At 44.8% G+C, this 24318-nt stretch overlaps 1 protein-coding gene across 1 annotated transcript in view; it reads right to left on the bottom strand.

The window, feature by feature from the left end:
• HPSE2 (heparanase 2 (inactive)) overlaps positions 1 to 24318 on the bottom strand; it is a 2768318-nt gene that overhangs the window by 2513115 nt on the left and 230885 nt on the right. Inside the window, exon 3 of the mRNA XM_069611539.1 lies at positions 18892 to 19053. Within this exon, the coding sequence (XP_069467640.1) occupies positions 18892 to 19053 (162 nt within the window). The remainder of the gene's footprint in view (positions 1 to 18891; positions 19054 to 24318) is intronic.

Here is a 24318-nt window from a genome sequence, read left to right as displayed (position 1 = left end):
ATGTAGGTACACATCTGCTAACCTGTTGCAGAGCCAAGAGAGGAAGTGTCAAGGTTGTCTGGTAGTATCGTAATAAGTTCTGGGCAGAAGTTAGAGTCATAAGGTAAAAGTGTTCTAGAGTCAAGTTTAGGAGTCATGGGTGGCGAGGGAACATTACTTGGTTAATGTGTGCAGGCATATCTTAGAAAAATTCTTCTGTTCATGGAGCCAGTTTTTCAAATTAGTTTTTTTACCTCTTATGTATGTATTTTGCTGTTAGGGATTTTAGGTGTTTACGGTCACCCTTGCATAGAAGTGTAATGCAAATTAGCAGACTATTGAGGCTAGTTGCTTATTTTAAGAGAAAGAAAATTTCAGGTAATTACTGAGGCTTGTGCCTTATTAAATCTTTTTGAATAGGTGAGAATTGTCTGTGTGCACTGCTAAAAATCTTCTGAGAGGCACCCAGAAGGAAGCTGGGCAAGCGCACATGCGCACAGCTTAGAGGTAACATTGCTCTGCACTCTGTTTTGGAGTCTCTGGAATTGGGGTTTCAGCCACCTCAATCTTTTTTTTGGTGTTCATTATCCTTAAATTAACCTGAGAGGGTCCAGGAGCTGCAGCTTTAAGCTGCTGCCTCAGCGACCAACATTCCAGAATAATGTAACTTCTAACACAATATGTAAATGTAGTGAGATATACAACTGTCACCATATGTGTAACTATAGGTGTAACTTACTGAAGGGTTTCATGCAAAACCTGGTTAATGAACTAATATGTGAGCATTGACTTTACTATGAAAAAATCCAAAGGAATCTACCAAACAAAAGCAACCATTAAGTTGTAAGTACAATGATTCCCCCTCTGAAGTACAACGGACACTCCCATTTTATGGTGGAACAGAAAAACAGTTCAATTTCCATTGACAATAAAAGAGAAATTAATTTATTTTAGCACAATAAGATTGGAAACCTCACATCTGCCACTTTACTTTCACTGGAGCCCTGAAAATTAACCTTGTTGTAGTAATGACAGGCCTTTATTTATTTATTTTAGCATTTATAGCAGCGTGCCAAACCCTCAGGCATCAGGGCACTAGTTAAAATAAGTGTGACATGATATTCTTAAAAGTGCTGGACCACACATACACGTTACAACATGCAGTTGGTTTTTAGTAGCGTAATCTGGCAAGCCAAGCCTCATGGTGCGGGGGGCTACATCAGGTATACAAATACATGAGAGATGCAATTAGAGTACATGCATAAACTGGCAAATCCACACCTCATGAGGCAGGGGCTACATCAGGTATACAAATACGAGAGACGCAATTAGGGTAAATGCATGAACTGGCAAAGCCACGCCTCATAGTACAGGGGGCTACATCAGGTGTACAGGTAAGCAAAGACAAAATAGGTGAGAGTGCACGATCTGGCAAAGCTCCGCCCCATAGGGCAGGGGGCTACATCAGGTATACAAATACATGAGAGACACAGTTAGGGTACATGCACAGTCTGGTAAAGCAACGCCTCATGGTGCAGGGGGGTTACACCAGGTATATAAATAAATGAAAGACACATTAAGGGTACATGCATAAACTGGAAAAGTCACACCGCATAGAGCAGGGGCAACGCCAGGTATACAAATACATGAGACACAGTTCGGGTACATGCATAAACTGGCAAAGCCACGCCTCATAGTGTGGGGGTAACGTCAGGTATAAAAACACATGAGACACAGTTAGGGTACATCCACAATCTCGCAAAGACACGGCTCATGGTACGGGGTCTACCTCAGGTGTATAGGTTGACAGCTTAATGGTAAAGGTAAAGATATATTGGGCAGTGGCGCTATGGGTAACATATGGGCAGAAAAGCAACATGACTAGAAACACAGTGCAGTATGGAGGTGTGTGGAATAGCACCAGCATAACAAGTACGTCGAAGTAGAGGGTTGCAGGATAATGGTAGCGACAGTCAGTGGATTTGAATTATCGTGAGGGATGTATTTATGGTAACATGAGCCTTACAAGTTGCCTCTGAACAATGTGGTTCGTAGTGCAGAGCTTCGGCTGGAAGACGACAGAGCGGGATTGTAGGGATCAGCCAATGTGGAAAGGTTTGGGTAATAGCCTGGTGGACAGATATATAGATGGTCAACCTAGTATTGTGACAGGGCCAACTGTGGAAAGGGTAGCCAAACCAGTTCAAGTTAGCAAGGCAAGTGATCTAGGCTAAGTCTTAAAAGGTGGTGAGCTTGTAAGGGGTCAACAATAAGTGTACACAGTGAAACAGTCAAGGAACACACTTAGAGAAGAAATACTTCTTATGGCCATAGAACACTGAAAAATGGCTACTAACAGGTAATAATATCACACAACACTAATCATAGATACATATACACAATCACTGGATTAGGCCAAAATACAGTATTAAGTGAAAAGGTATTTTTCCATCCAATGAATAGAAAAAATATTGATTTAGGAAGACTGCGCTGTGACCGCGCAGAGCGGTCTTTTTAAATCAAACTGTCATGCCCCTGCCGCACATGAGTGTGCGGCAGGGGCAGACAGGCATGTCAGGACCAGGGAGAGCCATCGCGGGAGAACAAGTAAGTGTTTATGTGTGTGTGTTTATGTGTGTATGTGTGTGTATGTGTGTGTTGCATGTTTGTGTATTTTTGGGATGCAGGTATGCTTGGGTGGGCAGGATGACTACGGCAGCTCATGAAGCAGGGTTCGTCGGGTGAAACTCCCCGATTTAAAAGACATCCTGCCAGCGAGGGTGGGGGGCAAAGGGAAGTGATATTTTCAATGCTATGCGGGCCGCTGAAAAGCGGCCAAAAAAAATCTTTCTTTTTGGTGGGCGACCAACAAAAAGCATAAATATCACCTAGAACGCAAAATACAGATCAAACCCCTGAAAAGGAAGGTGCAGATTAGTATAAGCACTGCAGGTCCACGGAGATACAAGCCTAGCTTCAGAAGTCGATCCCTAACATGCATGGGGCCTTGATATGTTAACATCATTTTAGGCACGATTGACATACTCATGGCATTTCCAATACTGAATATGAACCACAGTTTATAAAATGCAACAGGCTGGATATTTAAACATAATTTTAGCAAAACAGAAATGCACATGAAGCAGAAATTGAGAATGACTGTTAAAGAGACCCAATGCCCGCCCTCCACAGGATTTTGGACAATGTTCCTAAATCATGAAATGGTATTTCCTGTCCATGTGCAGCCATGCAAACGGCAATCCTCATACACCTTGCAGTGCCATATTTCATATGAGCAGAAACATACCAATCATGTATTAATGCATTGGATATCCAGTAAATAAAATAGAGCATGCAGACCCAAAAAACAAACAGTATCACTAAGATGCACTTAAAAGAACAAGTTACTTCTTACCTTGTAACGTTCTTTCGATGGGATGTTCCTCCGACGTATTCCTTATCTATGATATTTGTATCTCCAGCTTGCTGGCCTCGGAAAACATTTTTCCCAGTAGAGGGCGCTGTGCGTCAACGTCTGTAGAGTAGGTGCTCCTCGACGGCCACCGTATCGACGCCGACGTCATCATGCCTATAAATGGCAACGCGCAGCGTCCGTTGCTCAGTTCCGTTTTGTAGAGTAAAGTAGTTATTGTATGAATGGTTACTACCCTTGAAGGAGCGTAAGCTGCAACCACAAGGGAAATGTTACTGCGGGGATGGATGGGAGGGGCGATAAGGAATACGTCGGAGGAACATCCCATCGAAAGAATGTTACAAGGTAAGAAGTAACTTGTTCTTCGAAGGGATTGTGTCCTCCGACGTATTCCTTATCTATGATAGACTCCCATAGCAGTGGTATGTGATTGGAGGTGGGAGTAAGAGATGCCATATTACCCTCTAAGAATGAACAGAGTGTAACACAGCTTTGCCAAATCTAGTCTCTTGACTAGAGGAGGAATCCAGGCTATAAAATTTGGTAAAGGTATGTGCGGACGACCATGTGGCAGCCGCACATATGTCTCTAATTGGTCCCCCTCTTTGAAGAGCTGAGGATGCTGCGATACCCCTGGTCGAATGAGCTCTTAGATTTTGAGGGGGATCTTTCCCTGCCAGTTTGTAGCATTCCAGAATGGCTAAAATAATCCATCTGGAGATGGTTTGTTTGGTTATTGGTAATCCAAACTTAAGTCCTGCGTAACCTACAAAGAGTTGGTCTGCTTGTCTAATTTTAGCAAGTCTACTGATATAAAAACTCAAGGCTCGCTTAGGGTCCAGCTTGTGTAGTCTATCTTCCTCTTTCCCCGGATGGGGAGGAGGATAGAATGAAGGTAGAGTAATCTTCTGAGTAATGTGAAATTCCGAAACTACCTTTGGGAGGAAGTTAGGCTTCACCTGTAGCACTACTTTGTCCTTGTGAAAAGTTGTATGAGGAGGTTTACAAGACAGGGCTTGTATCTCGCTAACCCTTCTAGCAGATGTTAATGCTACCAATAAAACAGTTTTGAGGGTGAGAAACTTCAATGAACAAGAGTGGAGTGGTTCAAAAGGAGCACCCTTTAGGAAGTTTAAAACTAGATTTAAGTCCCATAAGGGAACTTGGAATGGTCTTGGAGGGTAAACATTAGTTAGACCTTTCAGGTATTGTATTACCAATGGAATTTTGAAATACGATGGCTCCTCTGCAGTGCGCTTAAAGATCGATAGCGCTGCGAGATAGCCCTTAATAATGACAATTTGAAGGCCCGAATTTGCCAAATAAAGTAAGAAGGATAACACCGCAGGTGTACCACATGAAAAAGGTTTGATATTCTTTTCTCTGCACCAGCTGCAAAATTTATTCCAACGGCAGCGGTATAGAGTCTTAGTTGCCGATCTTCTGGCCGAAAGCAACACCTCCATGACGTCATCTGGAAGGTCCCTATCCTTGTACCTCAACCTTTCAGATACCAAGCGTGAATGTTGAGGGTCTTGATGACTGGATGGAGAACCTGACCTCCCTTCTGCGAGAGAAGATCCTCTCTGTACGGTAGACGAATTGGAGGACAGATGGACATGTACAGAAGGTCCGAGTACCACGTTCTTCTTGCCCAATCCGGGGCAATTAGGATCATGGTCTTCCGAAACCTTCTCAACCTCCTGATCATTTGAGGAATGACGGGGACCGGAGGAAACGCGTACAGAAGTGGGAACTCCCAGTCCACTACGAACGCGTCTCCTAGAGCTCCTCTCGGGGGAAATTCCCTTGAGCAAAATCTGTCGCACTTCCTGTTGATACTGGTGGCGAACAGATCCACTTGAGGGGTTCCCCAAAGGGTGAAGATCTCTTGAAGGACTTCCTGAGCTATCCCCCATTCGTGGGAGACTGTGTTCTGCCTGCTCAGAGCATCCGCTATCAAGTTCTTCTCTCCGGCTAGGTGAATTGCCGATACAGAGATTCCTTCCTGAATTGCCCAAAACCAGAGCTGCATCGCCTCTCTGCACAATGGCAGTGACCCTACGCCTCCTCTTTTGTTGAGGTAGTGCATGGCCACTGTATTGTCCGTCATTATCAGGATGTTTCTCCCCCGTACAGACGGCAGAAAAGCCTTCAGTGCCAGTCTGATGGCTCTCAGCTCCAAGAGGTTGATGTGTAGTCTGGACTCCGATGGAGACAACGATCGCTGATGGTCAAGTCGTTGGCATGGGCTCCCCACCCCGTGAGTGAGGCGTCTGTGACTACTGTTATCTCCGGCCATGGTTGCCAAAACAGTTCTCCTTTCAAGATGTTTTCTGGAGAGGCCCACCATTGAAGGTCGTGGGCTACCTTGTCCGGAATCCGGAGGAGATCTGTCATTCTCCCTAAGAATTGTGACCACTGAGTCCTCAGTGCCCACTGAAGGGATCTCATTCTCAGGCGAGCCTCTGGCACAAGGAATATGCAGGATGCCATGAGGCCTAGCAACCTCAAAAAGTCATAGGCTGGGAGACGTTGGGCATATTGAAACCTGGTGACCATCTGCAGAATATCTTGAGCCCTCACCTCTGGTGGCGAGGCTTTTCCCAGGGACGTGTCCAGGACTGCTCCAATGAACTGGAGTCTCTGTGATGGTATCATCTGTGACTTCTTTAAATTGAGGGAGAAGCCCAGCCTGTGAAGGGAGTGGCAGACATAATCTAGTTGGATCCGAGCTTGTTCCGAAGAAACTGCTCTGATCAACCAATCGTCCAGGTAGGGGTAGACGTGAATCCCTTCCCTCCTTAGACTTGCAGCCACAGCCGGCATTAGCTTGGTGAAGACCCTCGGGGCGGAGGTCAGCGCAAATGGCAGAACTCGAAATTGAAAATGAAAGTTGCCAATTACGAACCTGAGGTACTTCCTATGCTTGGGATAGATAGGCACATGGAAATAAGCATCCTGAAGATCCAGAGATACCAACCAGTCCTGAAGCTGGAGGGCCTGAAGGATTGAGAGAGAGTTACCATCTTGAACTTGTCCTTCCTGAGAAACTTGTTCAATTCTCGTAAGTCCAGGATGGGTCTCAGTCCTCCGTCTTTCTTTGGTATGAGAAAGTAGGGGGAGTACCAGCCCTTGTTCCTGTCCGCTACAGGTACTGGTTCTATGGCACCTTTCTCTAGCAGGTCTACAACTTCCTGCAAGAGGAGCGGATCCGGCACTTTCAGAGAGCTGTTCCCCAGTGGATGTCTCTGAGGGATGCGTAGAAAAGGCAGGCAGTAACCTTGGGCAACTGTCTCCAATGCCCAAGCATCTGACGTAACAGCCTGCCATTCGGTCAGATGGTGAGTTAACCTGCCCCCTACAGGTGTCTTGTGATGGGAGACCTCAGAGTGGTTTGGGAGCGGCTGATGCAGTTGCCGAAGGTAAAGCGGCTCCTGCTCCTGCTGATGCAGCTTTCTTTCCTTTCCCCCGTCCACCACGGGTAAATTTTCCTTGGCCTCTTTGAGTCGCCATCCTCTTCCTCTTCCATATGAGGAATAATAGCGAAAGGACCTTCCTCTCCAAGAGGATCCTGAGGGACGAAAATTAGTTTGTCGGATTGCAGCTCCTAGTGACTTAGCTGCTGCTTTAGCTGTTTGTAGTTTTTCCAAACTGTCATCCGCCTTTTTACCAAATAGGGAAGAACCGTCAAAGGGCATATTTAAAAGTCTGGCCTGTACGTCAGAAGCAAAGCCGGACTTTCTCAACCACGCATGCCTGCGGATTGTGGTACTTGCCGCCATGGCCCTGCTGATACTGTCAGCAGAATCAATGCCAGTTTGAAGGGACTCACACATTGCATCTTTACCATCTCTGATGATATTTAAAAATGCGTCCCTTTCTTCTCCTTCCGGTATGCAGTCAGCCGCCGATGAAGCACACTCCCAAAGAGTGTGGCTGAACCTAGCGAGCGTACAAGTTGCATTAATAGATTTTAAAGCCATGCTACAGGCTGAGAAGACTTTCTTAGCCATGGCATCATATTTTTTATCATCCCTATCCTGAGGAGCAGTGGGGTAAGCAGAAGTACTGCCTGATGAAGTTGCAGCCTGGACCACAAGACTCTCTGGAGTAGGGTGCTTAGATAGGTATTCAGGGTCAGCAGCGGATACCCTATATGTCGCTGACAACTTCTTGTTAACCGCAGGGACAACTTCAGGAGTTTCCCAGTTAGTTAAAATCTTTCTTTGTAAAGCAGAATGAAAGGGAACCACAGGATCCTCCTGTGGACCTTTATCCAGAATATCTATGAGGTCATCCTGTTGAAAAACAGGTGAAGGCGCAAACCAACCCATGAACTCCATACTTCTTGACATTAGGGTTCTATAAGGGGTATCAGCATGTTCCCCTGGGTCTGGTTTGACAAATTCCACTTCTGGGGAAGTGTCTAGGCCACTTGCTTCCTGTAATGCATCCTGAAGGTCTTTCAACCTTCTTTCCTCAGAGGCAAAAGTCTCTGGTTCAGGTAATGTGGTCCTCTGCAGCCCAAAAGGCCTTTCTTGGTCAGAATCTTCCCTTTCTTCAAAAATTGAAGTTAAGGGGGGATGCTCTGGTCTGTGAAATGGTATAAAACCCATCTGTAAGGCAGAGGGAGCCATCATCAGAGGCCTCGAAAAGGTCGATGTCGTCGACGCCGATGTAAAAATCCTCGAAGGCGCCGACAAAGGCGTCGAGAAAACTGGAAGAGGACTCGAAGAACTTGAGAGGATTGGAATCCTGCTCGAGGATGTCGACGACGATCTCGCCGTCGTGTCGGAGGCTCTCGGTGTAACCGTTTGCTGTGGAGTAGCCGTGGGTCCTTCTTTTATCGGCGTCGATGTCGGCGTCGACTCGATCGACGGATGCGTCGAAGAACCCTTCGATAATGGCGTCGATGGCGCCGATCTATGCTTCGAAGGGGCTTTCGACGATGGCGTCGAAGATGCTTTACTTCCCGATGGCTCATGGCGCTTTCGGTTCGACTCTTTCGCCGGGTGCTTCGACTCGCGGCGTTTAGATTTTTTGGGCTTTCACCCGGGGTATCACCCTCAGCTGACTTTGAGGGGGACGAGGCCGCTTTATCGAAGACGCTTAGCATCTTTTTTCTGAATTCCTCCCACTCAGCTTGAGAGCTGTGTTTTGTGGGGCAATTTACTTTTTCAGGGGAACTAGAAGACGACGATAAAGGGGATCTTCTTCGTCTTTTTTTTCGAGTGTCTAGACCTCGACGAGTGGTGGGAGCCACTTCGAGACCTAGACCGAGAATGCTTTTGACGGTGAGGAGACGAATGTCTCGACTCTACCGCGGAAACTTTTGAGGAAGTTAAAATTGACTTACCTCTCTCGAGCTTCCCCTTACGCTCCTTCAAGGCTTTCGCCGTCATGGATAGGCATTCCTCACACTCCGAACACTGGTGTTCGATTCCCAGACACCACAAACAGATCCTGTGAGGATCCGTCAACGACATTTTCTTCCCACAGTCTCAGCATTTTTTGAAACCGCACCGAGGAGTCGTCAGGTCGGAGGAGGAAGCCATTGAGTACGAGTCGGATTTCTCGAGGAAATATGAATATATATCGACTGATGAACTGAGCAACGGTATTCCGAGGCACACGAAGCGCGGAAAAACGGAACTGAGCAACGGACGCTGCGCGTGGCCATTTATAGGCATGATGATGTCGGCGTCGATACGGTGGCCGTCGAGGAGCACCTACTCGACAGACATCGACGCACAGCGCCCTCTACTGGGAAAACAAATTTCGGAGGCCAGCAAGCTGGAGATACAAATATCATAGATAAGGAATACGTCAGAGGACACAATCCCTTCGAAAGTAACTTTTCTCTGGGAGCACAGCATCACGCATATTATTATTTTTGCGACAATCCATGGCAGAATACATTTTCAGGAGTCCAAGCATGGCTCGGTTTGAACACCCAACATTGAAGGTCAGAGTCCAAAGCTCTAACAACCGAGCCAGACATAGGGCCTCATTATGACCTTTCCGGTATCCTGGCAGTAAACCCGCCAGGATACTGGCAAAGACTATTACCATTCCAGCACTGGGTCCAGCGGCATTACCGCTGGATTACGAGTACCGGTGTAAATCCCAATTCATGGAGTCCCATAGGACTCCCTGGGGGGATTTGCCATCATTATCGGCACCAGCAATACCGGTGTCGGTAATGACAGAGTTTTTTGCTGGTAGGGCGCCTGCCTTACCTCCAGCTTTTAGTTTGAGGTGCCCCACTGGGAAACCTGTAGTGGGCGGGTCCGGTCAAGTGCCGGTATACATGAACACCGGAACTTTAATACCAGACCAGCCGACTCGGAATGAAGCCCATAGTCCCTTTCCCTCTGGGGAATGTTCTATGCTGTGCAGTAGTACCTTGCGAGACTGCCTGACAAATTGGAAATTCATTGCAGAAACACACAATTCTTTAAATGAGTTAAAACATGCATAAAACGCTTAATTGATATTCACTGCTTTGGAATAGAATGCACAGTATTAGTACTTGAGCCTCAGGTGTTGGCCACAAGGGGTGGACTGGGAAGCAAAAGAGGCCCTGGAAATGATTTTCAAAGAGGCCCCATATTACACATAGTTTTCAGGAAGCCCAACCTTTTCCCAATGGGAAATTTGGAAATACCACAAAAAAGAGCCCCAGGGTGCAGAGGCCTACCGTGAAATTTTAGAGTTACCAGTTGGCCAGCCCACCCCTCTTGGCCGCAGATGGAGCTTAAATTCAGAAACCCACAGGTTGAGAGGCAATGCTCTACTAACTGAACTACACCGATTACCTGTGACTTAACCAGCAACACCATATGCAGAAAATGACAAATGTGACCTAGTTGTTTAAACATACACAAACAAAAGTTAAAGCAGATACATATATTGATCATGAATATTATTTTGAGCAAATGTCACTGTCTCATAGATATATGGCACCTTTCAACTCAGTCTGAAATACTAGAAATAAAAATGTTTATGGGTTCCGCTCAATCGGGTGATCAACTATGTGATAATGAGCTTACTGAGCGAAGGTTCTGTGGTACTTGCAACCTGAACCCACATCCATGAATGTCACGTGAAACTACTGAAAGTCAGCCTTGCTCTGCCTATAACAATCTTTGTGATAACTAGCAGCAGTTCATATTTTAAAATACATGCACAGCAAATAATGTTGAAAACCACTTTCTCTGAAACAGAATTGTATAGTTATTACATGCCACAAGATCAAAAAAAGGAGAAACATAGCTCAAGGAAACGAGCATAGGTTTATCCGTTCTCCAGGCCCAATATTAAGGTTAGCGCTGCAGACGCCGCATCTACATGACATATCTGCCCTGTTCAGATAGTCCGTGTTGCTCTTTTCACTAGAGCGGGGGAAGAGGAGTGATAAACGTTAAGGGTTTACAAAGATGTATCACCACTTCCCCAGATAAAATATGTAAAGAGAGCAGAAGAGGCACATTTAATGTGTCCCTTCTCAATGGGAACACAAACACCATTTACTCAGGGGTTGTGTACTACAGTTGCACATGAGCTTTGTATTTGGGATTGATTGTGCGTGGTTTATTCTAACCAAATATTTTTGTTTACTCTTTTTATGAAAATAATGGTGCATATTGAATTGAATTGTATGTTTTTCTTTTAGAAAATTGTTAACAATGCGTTTTAATGTGTCTTACTAGATATTTGATATATACGTTTTTAATGTGTCCCTTTAAAGTCGCGCATTGTCGATATTGGTTATCCAGCTTCTTTAGGACTCAATAGCTGTACAAAAAATTCAAGAATCTAGGTTATATTTTTCACTCTGAGAGGTCAAGCAGAAAGGTTTCTGAAACATTCTCCTGGAAGGGATTTCCATTATTCCAAGATCAGCTTACTGTCAGTACTCATATCTTTAAAAGGAATAAAATGAATTGCTAGACATGAGACAAATGTTGCACACTGACTTTTTCAAGCGAACCATGCACTTAAGAGCTTTTACTTTTTGAACTGCATATTTCTTTTGCACTTGGGAATTGAATATTCATGGAACATGATAAAAACGTTATCAAAGTGACGGATTACTTTGGTTTTTCGACCTTTAGCGCATTTCCTGTTTCGTCATATTTCAAACAAGTGTATACAGAGGTCTGTGACGAATCTAGCATATTCGTCTTTTCTCCCCAAGGGGAAGTCTGCCCCTTTGAAGCTAGGGAAGTGAGCCCGCTCTTCAAGACTGTCCCGAGGGGCATGGACAAGTGTGGCCTCACTGGGAGATACTCCCCCCTAGGGGACAAGGCTTACCGTTCCTGTGATGAACTCCCTAGGCCACACACAAAAGCAGCATATATGGGACTACCTGTGAAGAATAATGTGATCACTGTATATTTGGCTGCAGGCAATGCTGAAATAAACCAGTTTTGAAAAGGAAAAGAAGATTTCTCTTTAAGGAGAAACATACATTTAACTGAGATGAGTGGGGTAATGAGAGCGAGAGAGTGTCTGGGAGAGGTGGAGCAGAGACGATTCACAGAGCCCGCGAATACTGTACCAGGTGGTGGCGTGGCCACGACCAGATCGAGGTGGCCAGGACGTCCAGCGAAGCACATGAGACCATCACAGCGGGAAGCGTGAGCAGCTACCTATCACCAGTGCCCATATACGGCAGCAACCAGAAGGGAAGCTGAGAACAGGAAGCCGATGAATACGAAGCATGAGAAACCAGATATTGAAGAGGACTGTCTGAGCGAGTGCTGGGCCCTGCAACGTTCCCCTGCATATATGGAGGTACTAGGGAGAACGGCAAAAGTGGGAGGCCGCCACGGCAAGATTATATGAAGAGAGAAACTCGTCCCAGTCATAAGGACGAGATATTCAGAAACACACTGTTTAACTGGAAGAGTGGCAAACAGATGCAGAGAATACAGAGCAACCCTTTATAGGAAATAGTTAACGACTGAAAGAAAATACCATGTGAGGAAGGAAAATCGCCCTATGAGTCTGAAAGTGAAAGGTGGAGAAAGCCTGCCATAAAACCATGTAAGGAGGGATGTGAGATAAGACAAGCAACTGAACAAGATGAAGGAAGAGACAGTTATAGAGAGAGAACCCAGGAAAGGGGAATTATCAAATTGGATCAACTTCAACCCAACCTAGGAAAGACAGGGTTACAAGACTGTGAAAGTTCTACAAGTATAGACAAGACTGTGGGAAAGTATCTCATGGATAATTATCTCAAGCCCACGGGGTAAAGGGCGCGGGGTGTCGCGCTCCCACTGGGGCAGCTGTTTCTTGTCCCAGGAGGGACTCCATTGCCTAAAGCGCTGGAGTGCTAGGCCACGCCCCCATCCCCTTCATTACCGGCAACAAGGTCTGACAGGACTGAATCCTGTGGGGTAAAGGGTGCGGGGTGTTGCACTTCCACATGGGCCGCTGGTTCTTGTCCCAGAAGGGACTCCATTGTCTGCAGCGCAGGAGCGGTAGGCCACGCCCCCACCTCTTCATTACCAGCAACAAGGCCCGCCAGGGCTACAGCCCGAAGAGTAAAGGGCACAGGGTGTTGCGCTCCAGCTGCGGTCGCTGTTTCTAGTCCCAGGAGGAACTCCATTGCCTTCAGCGTCAGAGCGCTAGGTCACACTGCCTCCTCTTCATTACCGGCAACAAAGCCCAGCAGGGCTGAAGCCCATGGGGTAAAGGGCGCAAGGTGTTGTGCGGCCCGCTGCGGGTGTTCCGCTAGAGCAGGGTGAACAGAGAAGAGGCTACAACCAAGTATTGGACAGCAATCAAGGGATTTCACTGGAAGTGCACCACGAGTGCTGGGAAGAACTGGGTTGGGGTTTGAAGTAGGGCACTGACCATCTTGGATTCCGGCATGTGGGCAACATTGACATTTTTCATGGAGGAGATGGAGCCCAATCCACCCCATTCCCCCCACGCCCCCACTGTTCACATCCCATCTCCCTGCCAACCATGCAAGCCTGTGCAGAGCCCAAGTACAAGCGTAAAATCCCGGCAGTAAGGCGAAAACTGGGTAAGCACCCACTGCGATATGAGGAGAGTGACATTGAAACTGAAACTATTTCCGTAGGAAACGCTTACAGCCCCATTAAAATCACGGGGAGGCATACTCTCTGATAAAAGAAATTCATCAGTTCCTGGGGTTTAACCAAGATGCCTTGGGAGGGGGCAACAAACTCCATAGGAGCACACCATTAGCTGAAAAAACTAGCAGTCTGAGTGGTCTGAATGGTGTTTGTCCTGAAGTAAAACTCACAGTTAAAAACTAACATGAATCCGCTATAAATGAAAGCTTGCTGATCACCTTAGGAACTCCTGCTTGCCTGGTCAAGGACAAAGATAAAGCTATTGGAAGTGGAAATGGCTCTCTACCACTAACCCTGGCCGATACTCCCACGCACCACAACCTCTCTGTTTCCCTTTGGTTTCCACTGCTAGCATTCCACATTTTTACCCCCACCCCTTATCAGAACTGGCCAGCCTCAGGGCAGAGCTGCGACCAGAACTAGTGATGAAAGATCAGCCTCCTTTGCAAGTTGTCACCCCCACTTGATACAGTGGCAGGGGTTTGCCACTCGTGTCTATTCTCCAGAACAATTGTTTGGTCCCCTAACATTTGTCTGTGTTTGGCCACACCAAGATTTATCCCATGCTTATCTTTGCAGAGAAAGTGGACCCCCTGGGCCAGAAGGCCTGCACGGAATCAGAGACTGATGTCGTGCTAGAAGATAAGCCTGCTCTTAGCCTTGCCAGTAGCACCTGGAGTGAGAATATGATAACCACCTCCTTGGGGAACAGCTCTTTTCTCTGTTTAACCCCGCTTAGGGCCCCCAAGTCAATCGACCAAGGCACTGAATCTAATTCTAAACCACTTGTTAAGGAGGTCCACACTGTCCAGGGATGCATTTGCAAATGCTCCTCGAACTTGCAGATATAAAAAAAACGGATACGGGTCTTGATAGAAATTCACGGGACCCATGGAGGGGACCCACATTGACCCACTGGATGCAAAAGGGCTCTACAACTCACCCCCGAATTGCCCCAGAAAGCCAGGCATACATGGTTACCTGACCATGGAAGAGAAGGCTGATTGCTGTAAACTTGACATTGCGAGCTAACCCCAGGCTACTACCCACTGCGAATCTAATCATCAATTTGCCCAACTGAATACATCTATGCAAGCCATTAAAGCTCCTATCCATAAGACCATGTCCACTGTATGGGATGATATTCTCTGGAATAAAAGTATAGTGAGAATCCAAGGCCCCAGCACAATGGAAAACAGATCATACAGAATTACCCCCTGGGAAAACTCGTCCATCTGCCAAGACAAGGGAGGGCCAAGGAGGGACACAGTTTTTCTTCATGGAGTATCAAAACTGCCTTCTGGCCAGCTTGAGCCAAGGGATGCCCTCTTAAATAAATGCCTGCACTGGCTCCCCACAGCAAAGGGTTGTGTATTTGTGACCAGGGAAGCCGTAGCAAGCTGCCTTAGAGTGTGGAATGAGGGTGAAAACCCCTGTGACTCTGTCAAAGTGGAATTTTGGGACCAAAGAGTGGCCAGATGTGTTTTGGGTAGAGGAAGGAGTCATGGCCAGATGGCAAAAAGCAGGATTGTAATTAGTCCATATTTTTATTCTAGAGCTGCTGGTCCATTTGAAAATATTCCATCCAACTTTTCCTTATCTGGCGGGAATCTTATACCACTGGGGAGAAGGGCAAATGAGAAACATTGTGTCCTCAGGCCTGTGGAATCTTGAACTGTGATATGAAATCAAAAGGATTTGGGGGTCAAAACCAATGTCCTATTATTTGATATGATATGATATGATATGATATGATGTATTTTTGACTCTAAGTAATTAGTTTGTTGTCACTAGGATGTACTTTGATGGCCTGATGGCCGAATAAAGTTATTTGACTTGATAATTATCACAAGTATATAAATAAAGAGACAATAGACTTAGGAGCATTGTGGAAGAGCTCCAAGAGTTTATAAAGGTATATCCAGAGACTGTCCAAGAGATTGTATTAGAAAACATATGGAGTGAAAGACTTTTAAAACACCAGAAGATAAAAAGACGATACATTCTCTTCTTGGGCTTGTTTGAGTTGGTTATATTAGTGTTAGGGTCTGGTTGAGTTAGATTTGGACTGAAGACATTTTACTTTGGGACCTCTTGATGACCGACACGCACCTTTAGTTCCTTTAGATAGGCAGGGAACTTGCTCTAGCAGTAGGGAAAGATAGGTATTATTCATTTAATTTCATTGAAAACAAGTCAGAGTGTCCTTAATGTGTCGGATTCCTTCTTCCAACCCGTCACAGGTCGCAATCTACTATCAGGGGAATGTGCTGCCATTCATAACCATTTCAGATTCTTCAAAGTAAAATAGGATTCTTGAAATAAGCATTCACAATACACACGCACAAACTGTACCACTTCTTCTCTTACCCATTTTTTTAGTGGATTCGCTAAAGCAGCATACAGTAGATCTGCAGAGACTATGGGCCTCATTACAAGTCCGGCGGTAACCGAGCCGGAAAAACCAGCAGGTTACCGCCGGACTCGTATTACCATTCCGCCTCCGGGATTCCCGGTGGCGGAATTCGGTAAATCCCCATGCGAATGGGGAAGTGGAAACACCGGCATCATCTTGTAATGGTGCTGGTGTTTATACGGCTGCCTGCAGGCGGGTGGTGTTGAACCCGCCAGGTCAGACCTGGCGGGAATGACACCTCCCGCCTGCAGAACTCGAGATCGGCTGGTCCGGAAACAGTGGCGGCGGGTTTACCGCCACCGTTATTTCCGGACCGACTGACTCGTAATGAGGCCCTATGTGATGAATTGCCATCTGGGAACGGTGTGAAAGCCCTGGCTTTTTTACTTTTCTTAAATAATAAAATGATGCTGGTCATTCCATTTCTGAGAGGGCAATCTGCTGTTCTGATTCCCCTTTCATAGGATCCATGCCAAAAGCATAGTGTTATCTGTGACCTACTGCAACAGTATCCTAATTTACAGTGCCTGCTCTACCAGTAGCACCGAGCAGGTTTAGAGGTCACAGCTGCCCATTTGATAGCTACAGTGACAGCCAAGTCTCTGCAGCGCAAGTGCTGCATTTAAGTTATGTACCTTTGTACCAAAACTATAATGACCAGAAGTAAACATGATGGTGGCAGAATAAGCTGTAAGAATAAAGCTATGCCTGGGTTAAGGCGTGGTGCATGGCCCTACCAATGATCATTGCAGCCACATTAAATTGATATTGCACATGTGTCAGCCATGTGGGCCCAGTTGAACTGTAGAAGCGTTATGTATTTCCTCCAGACAGGCCAGACCCTGTCCCACTGGCAGGAATGTAGCATGGTGGGATTCCCTTGTTTTCTTCCTTTGCAAGGACAGGCTACAGCCTTCCCCTAGGGGCAGCCACTCCACAGGGCACTGGCCTGGTAAAAAGAATCAAAGGGTACACCCATTCATAAAGAGCCAGGCCTCACAACAGTTAGCTTCATTTCTAAAGGCCTTTGTTTCTATTGAGAATGAAAGGGGGCGGAGTGTGTATAGCCAGAGAGATATCTGTACATTTTGGGGAGAATTCTGCCATTTTGTTTTTCTCTGCTTTGCTTTCTCTTTCCTGTCCCCTCCACTTCCTGAAGCACAAAGTTATTTGGGTGTGATGTCAGAAGTCAGATGTACACTAATTTCAAGAGCAGGCATTGGACCCCTAAAGCAGGCTAGCTTTCGTCTAATCTCCTACAGGCTTTCACCTTTAAAAGAAGGGGTCCCACACCACTTCTGGGAATCAGATTGCAGCACCTTCAGATCACTACTTGAGAAGATTTCGTTGGACCCTGCTGAGAGAGCAGTCCTTTCTAAAGTTATTCAGTTTTGAGGTGAAGGCAGGTGTTCCAAAGGCAGCGGCAAGCTCTGTGCCCTATCAGTCCCCAGGGACCACTGGGGCTGATCTGATGCTGTAGCAGCACCTGCCATTCTGCCAGCCACAGCAGTATCCACCACCTCACTGTGTTGGAGGACCCCTGCAGTTATGTCCCAACCTCCCTGTGTTTGGGAACGTGCGAACAAGAATGCATTTTGAAACGTGTGCAGTGGGTTGCACCAATCATGACAGGGTCATTTGTGACCCTATCATGATTTGCTTGTTTTAAGTGTGAGAGCTGTGGTTATGCATCACTTCGGTTACTGAGTTTGTGCTGCTGAGTTTGCTGCAAGTTATTGTGAATATAAGCTCCATGATAATTTGTCCATAAATTATCACAGGGCATAGATAAAGCAATGCTGCATGCTTTAACGTTCTAAGAAAAAAAGACATCTTAAATTTTAAAATGGATTGATGAAGTTTATGATTTCAACAAGTATGACCAGTGAAACTACTGGTGAGTGAGTGCGTTTCAGGGTGAAAGGAACTTTTAGTAAGTTTGGAGAACCTGGCTTTCACTAAGCGATGTTATGTGGCAAGCATTCAACTTAGAACAATAGTACAACATAGCTGCTATATGCTGATAGATATAAAATGATATTGAGGGCGACAAATTTAGAGTTTACATTTACAACGTAAATAAATATTTCAAGTAAGACTTGGGGCCCGATTTACACAAATGTTTTCAATTAAACTTTCCCATTCAAAAACATGTTCGTAAATCAGGCCCTTGGTCGTTCATTTTTCAAAGGCATGTTTCTCTTAAGAAAACCAGAGGCAATCCTTCAAAAGGTTCCAATCGCTCAAGCTTCGTTGTTCCATCTTACACTAAAATGTTATATCTAGCATGTTAAACAACGAGTGGCTAAACTTTCATTACTATGAAATATGTGAATATCATAGCGCTTTCAGACCATTGCACTGTCTACACCTCTTTATTAAAACAACGCCACCATGAGAAAAATACAGCTCGGACAGACTCTAGCTACAATTATCTCTTTTATGTTTACTGGGTTCATACAAAGTGCACATGCAGGAGAAAATCTGTTGAAAGCATACTAAATTTAGAAACGCGTTCACAATAACTCATACATTCGATCAAAACAGGCCATTCTGATAACAATGTAACATGTATGGGCAGTTATCGCGCATCACATTAATGTCATATTTGCACTATAACACAGAATATCACTATGTTTTTTCCCCAACATATTTTTGCAGGTTTGTGCATTATATTAGGTTCTTCGTGGAGGGACGGGACATTCTAATGACAGTTTATTTTCCTCACTGCACGAATAACATCGTATATTGGGCACATTTATTTGCTTTTTTCCAATGCATCTAACTGAGACACCACATGTACTCTGAAACAAAAATCAAGGACGTGTTTACAACGCATTTCATTTTATAACGGTTAGCGTTTTCCCCATGGTTCGGAGTCAATGTATAGAATTCAGTTGTTACTCACCACTTCTTTGTTACTTATAGCCATCATCCAACCTTACCTGTTAATGTCAGGTTGCTGTAAGTGTTTGAGAACTGCTCTTTTAGGAGCATCAAATGAATCTGAGCCGCCTTCTCTCTTTGCAGTTCCAACATGGTATCAGGATGTTGAGCAATGTTGCAGCCTTTTTGCTTGTCGAGGGATATATCACTACGTACAATATCTACAACGAAATAAGCATATTTAAATTAATTTCTTTTAAACAGCCCAATAGTTTCAGGGTCTCTTACACTCAAGTTATCGTGTAAACACATTTTCGTGTAAACACATTTATACGGCGCTCTTCAACAGAGCGCGTAACACAATATAAATAGTACAATAACAAGACATACTTTACTTTCAAATGTACTTAAACACTGCAATACCCTACATTCTGACAACCATCTGATTGCATACATAAAGGAGAGACCACGCATAACGTTTTTCAGAACAACATTTATTAAGAATAAAGTAAGTTCAAGCTCTCTAAAAAGAGATGCTCGACTAAACAAAGAACAAGCACAACAAGCTTGGCTTCCATTAAACTTGCAAGGAAAGCATACATGCGGCTCATGTTGAATGTTAAAGGTATTTGTACCGCGCACCGTCACCAACGGAGTTAGTCCATGCAGCATAAGCCACTATAGGATTGACAGTATGAAGGAAATAGGAATAGGTTAGATGTATACATTGTATATATTCAAGTTGATTGTTAATGCAGCATATATCAATGCTGCCCAGCGGAATCAGAAGGAAGGAAGGTTCCAATGGAGTCGATCTTACACAGTGGCAGCAGTAATATTCGAGATCGTGGATTGCACCGGGAGGAGGTTTGCTGCGGTTGGAGTGATGGCGTGATAGAGCCACCACGGAAGGAACGTACCGCTTTATTTTTCAGCACTGTTCTGCTGCAGGCACAGTTTGGTGAGTATTCAATTGAGGCAGTAGTGAGGTCGCCGAACTCGTGGCTCCGAGGACTTTGAGCACAAATCCTTGGCGTGCACGTTCCTTGTGCACCATTCGTGCAGAGTAATCGTTGCTAGGCGACAGGATGCTCCTGTCCCCGCGGGAGCAGCGTCTAGATGCCTCCTCACAGGAACGAGTGTTCGGCCTAAGAGAGAGGAGCTGTTCCCCATTAAAGAATTAGAGGGCAGTGAAACATGCCTTGTGAGCACAAGAGCAAACAGAGGCCACTGAGAGATATGTATGCCTCAATACTGACTACGGACATTCACCAATATTATTTAGGGGTATACCTGGGCCCCCTTTATTTCTGCAAGTACCTGGAGAGCCACCCATTAAATGGGTGGACTGGAAGGAAGATTTCCTGCAGCATATTCATGAACTGTATGGGGCGAACCTTGCTGCAGACAGAAAGGATTCTATGTTATACCACTGTTTGGGACATGAGGGTCAGACAATATATAAAAGGCTCCCAGAGTCCAACAATGAGGAAAGAGGAGACCTTGGTCGCTTTTGAATTCAGTCTTTTGAAGCTTGATAAACACTTTGTTGCCCAGGAGAATAAGATTCTTGCTAGATATCACTTTGCCACAAGAAAGGAAAAACGGAATGTGATGATTGAGGAGTTTATTCCTGCACTGCAGGATTTGGCAATAAAGTGTGAATTTGAGCATTGCAGGGAAGAGCACCTGAGGGATCAGCGAATGATCAAATACAGGACAGGTTTGCACTGTCTAAAATGAACGAATTAATAACGAAGATGTTCAGGACAAAAATGTTTTCCATGACTGAGCTTAATTCGACAAATCACCAGATTCGATTGCGTGATAGCTAAACTGATTTGACCACCATTCGCTCTATACAGATGCAGAAGAATGGCGTTTGGGTTGATTTCAGCATCAAGCGTGTTGCAGAAGGCGATGGACAAATTGATAGGTGCAATGAAAGGAGTAAAGTGGTTACCAAGACGATATATTGGTCTGGGAAAGAAGCAAGGTGAGCATGATGGCCGCTTGAAGGGAGTTTTGAGAATATTATGTTTGTCCATTTAATTGGAAAAGTGTCATTTTGGAAAAGCAGACTGTGGATTTCATTGGGGCATGAGTTGTCGGTACGAGGTGTGAGAACAAAGCATGACGCTATAAAGGCAGTAGCGAAAATGAAGGCTACAGGGAATAAGAGAGAGGTTGCATACTTTCTGGGGTTTATTGAGTACTACAGGAAGTTCTATAAGAATATAGCAGACAAGATGAAGATCATCTGGAGTTTGACTAAGCAAAATGTCAAGTTCAATTGGAATGATGTTTGTCAAAGAGAATTCAGATGCTTCAAACAGAGTTTAGTGGAAGCACCAGTTCTGACGGCCTATAGGGACGAATTGCAGATGTAGAGTGGGGCTAGCAAAAATGGAGTAGCATGTGTTTTGATGCAACCAAACGTGTCAGGAATGCGAATGGTGACTTTTTGCGTCTTGCACACTAAGGGATGCTAAAAGTAGATATTCGGTTTTGGAACTGGTTTTAGCATGTGCATGGGGAGTTGACAAGTTTAATTTGTATATACAAGAAGAAAGTCCTATATTTTATATCAAGTGTCACATCACATTCTTCCCAAACCTAGTAGAATTCATTAGCACAAAAATGTATTATTTAAACATCAATACATTTCATAAAAACAATCATAAAAATGATCATGATACATAAAACACATACAATATGTTAAAACCACACAAATAGAGGCACCATAAGTGAGTAATGTTGCAATAATTTCTTGAGGATCACAAATGTGTGTACCCATCACACTCTGATTCCCATGCCTCGCTACTTTCAGCCTATTCCTTATTAGTGTATTTCCAAACAACCCGACTTGTACACGTTTCTGTCCTTAACAAACAAAAATTTAGAAGTGTGCCCAATAGCCTCTCTGCGAAAGTTGAATCTAGAAATGTGCCCATTAGCCTCTCTGTGAAAGTTGAATTTAGAAGTGTGCCCAATAGCCTCTCTGCAAAAGTTGAATCTAGAAATGTGCCCATTAGCCTCTCTGTGAAAGTTGCATTTAGAAGTGTGCCCAATAGACTCTCTGTGAAAGTTGCATTCAGAAGTGTGCCCAATAGCCTCTCTGTGAAAGTTGCATTTAGAAGTGTGCCCAATAGCCACTCTGTGAAAGCTGAACTTGAAGTGTGCCCAATAGCCTCTCTGTGAAACTTGCATTTAGAAGTGTGCCCAATAGCCTCTCTGTGGAAAGTTGCATTTAGAAGTGTGCCCAATAGCCACTCTGTGAAAGCTGAACTTGAAGTGTGCCCAATAGCCTCTCTGTGAAACTTGCATTTAGAAGTGTGCCCAATAGCCTCTCTGTGAAACTTGCATTTAGAAGTGTGCCCAATAGCCTCTCTGTGAAAGTTGCATTTAGAAGTGTGCCCAATAGCACCTCTGTGTAAAACCGAATTTAGAAGTGTGCCCACTAGCCGCTCTGTGAAAAGCTGAATTTAGAAGTGTGCCCAATAGTCTCTCTGCGAAAGTTGAATCTAGAAATGTGCCCATTAGCCTCTCTGTGAAAGTTGAATTTAGAAGTGTACCCAATAGCCTCTCTGTGCAAAACCGAACTTAGAAGTGTGCCCAATAGCCTCTATGTGAAAGTTGCATTCAGAAGTGTGCCTATGCCCAATAGCCTCTCTGTGAAAGCTGAACTTGAAATGTGCCCAATAGCCTCTCTGTGAAAGTTGCATTTAGAAGTGTGCCCAATAGCCTCTCTGTGCAAAACCGAATTTAGAAGCGTACCCAATAGCCTCCCTGTGAATGCTGAATTTAGAAGTGTGCCCATTAGCCTCTGTGAAAGTTGAATTAGAAGTATGCCCAATGGCCCCACTGTGATTTTATTGTGTGCCCAATAGCCTCTCTGTGAAAAGTTGAATCTAGAAGTGTGCCCAATAGCCTCTATGTGAAAGTTGCATTCAGAAGTGTGCCTGTGCCCAATAGTCTCTCTGTGAAAGCTGAACTTGAAATGTGCCCAATAGCCTCTCTGTGAAAGTTGCATTTAGAAGTGTGCCCAATAGCCTCTCTGTGAAAGTTGAATTTAGAAGTGTGCCCAATAGCCTCTCTGTGCAAAACCGAACTTAGAAGCGTACCCAATAGCCTCCCAGTGAATGCTGAATTTAGAAGTATGCCCATTAGCCTCTGTGAAAGTTGAATTAGAAGTATGCCCAATTGCCCCACTGTGATTTTATTGTGTGCCCAATAGCCTCTCTGTGAAAAGTTGAATCTAGTAGTGTGCCCAATAGCCTCTCTGTGAAAAGTTGAATCTAGTGGTGTGCCCAATAGCCTCTCTGTGGAAAGCTGAATCTAGAAGTGTGCCCAATAGCCTCTCTGTGAAAAGTTGAATCTAGTAGTGTGCCCAATAGCCTCTCTCTGAAAAACTGAATCTAGAAGTGTGCCCAACAGCCTCTATGTGAAAAGTTGAATTTAGAAGTGCGCCCAATAGCCTCCCTGTGAAAAGTTGAATTTAGAAGCACATTTTGAATTTGAATTTAGAAGTGCGCCCAATAGCCTCTCTGTGAAAAGTAAGTGTACCCAATTGCCTCTCTGTGAACTCAGAAGTGTACCCATTAGCATCCACGTGGAAACTGAACTTTGAAGTGCGCCCAACAGCCTCTGTGAAAGCTGAATCTAGATGAACACATAATAGCATACCGGTGAAAGTTGAACTTAGAAGTTGATTTTAGAATTGTACCCTTAGCATCTCAGTGAAAGTTAAACTTAGAAGTGCATTTAAAAGCTGAACTTTACAAGTGCGCCCAATAGCCTCTCTGTGACTCTAGAAATGTGCATTTAAGAAGCTGAATTCAGAAGTGTGCCCAATAGCCTCTCTGTGTTCCCAGGAGTGTGCCCAACAGCCTTGCTCAATATAGAATTGCGCCCAGTAGCCGCTCTGTGAATCTAGAAGTGTGCCCAATAGCCTCTCTGTGAAAACTTGAACTTAGAAATGAACCCAATAGCCTCTTAGTGAATGTTAGAAGTATGTCCAATTGCCTCCGTGCAAATTTAGAAGTGTACTCAACAGCCTCTCTGTAATTCTAAAAATGTGCATTTAGAAACTGAATTTAGAAGTTGCCCAACAGCCTCGCAAACTCCACCTAAAATAATAATAAGCATACCTGTATTACAGCTTACTAAAAGAAAGCCTATCCAACAGCGTAACTGTGCTGTAGCTACAACTAAATAGGCCGCCCAGTTAGTATATCCTAGGATCTAGCGTAATTGTGCTAACTGTGCTGTAGCTACAACTAAATAGGCCCCCCAGTTAACATTTCCTAGGATCTAGCTATATCTCAAACGGCCTAATATCTGCATGTTAGGACACAAATTGTACACTAAAACCTAGAATAAGTGAATAATATCACCCAACTTCTTGGAACCTTGAGTACAAGACTTCTCACAGCCAGTGAAACAGCGGAGCGTATAAAGTCCAATAAACTGTAAAGTTGCACTTG

This window comes from Ambystoma mexicanum, chromosome 8 (genome assembly GCF_040938575.1).
Source record: "Ambystoma mexicanum isolate Mex_15411 chromosome 8, UKY_AmexF1_1, whole genome shotgun sequence".
Taxonomy (NCBI): Eukaryota; Metazoa; Chordata; class Amphibia; order Caudata; family Ambystomatidae; genus Ambystoma; species Ambystoma mexicanum.
This window is presented reverse-complemented; position numbering and strand designations above follow the sequence as displayed.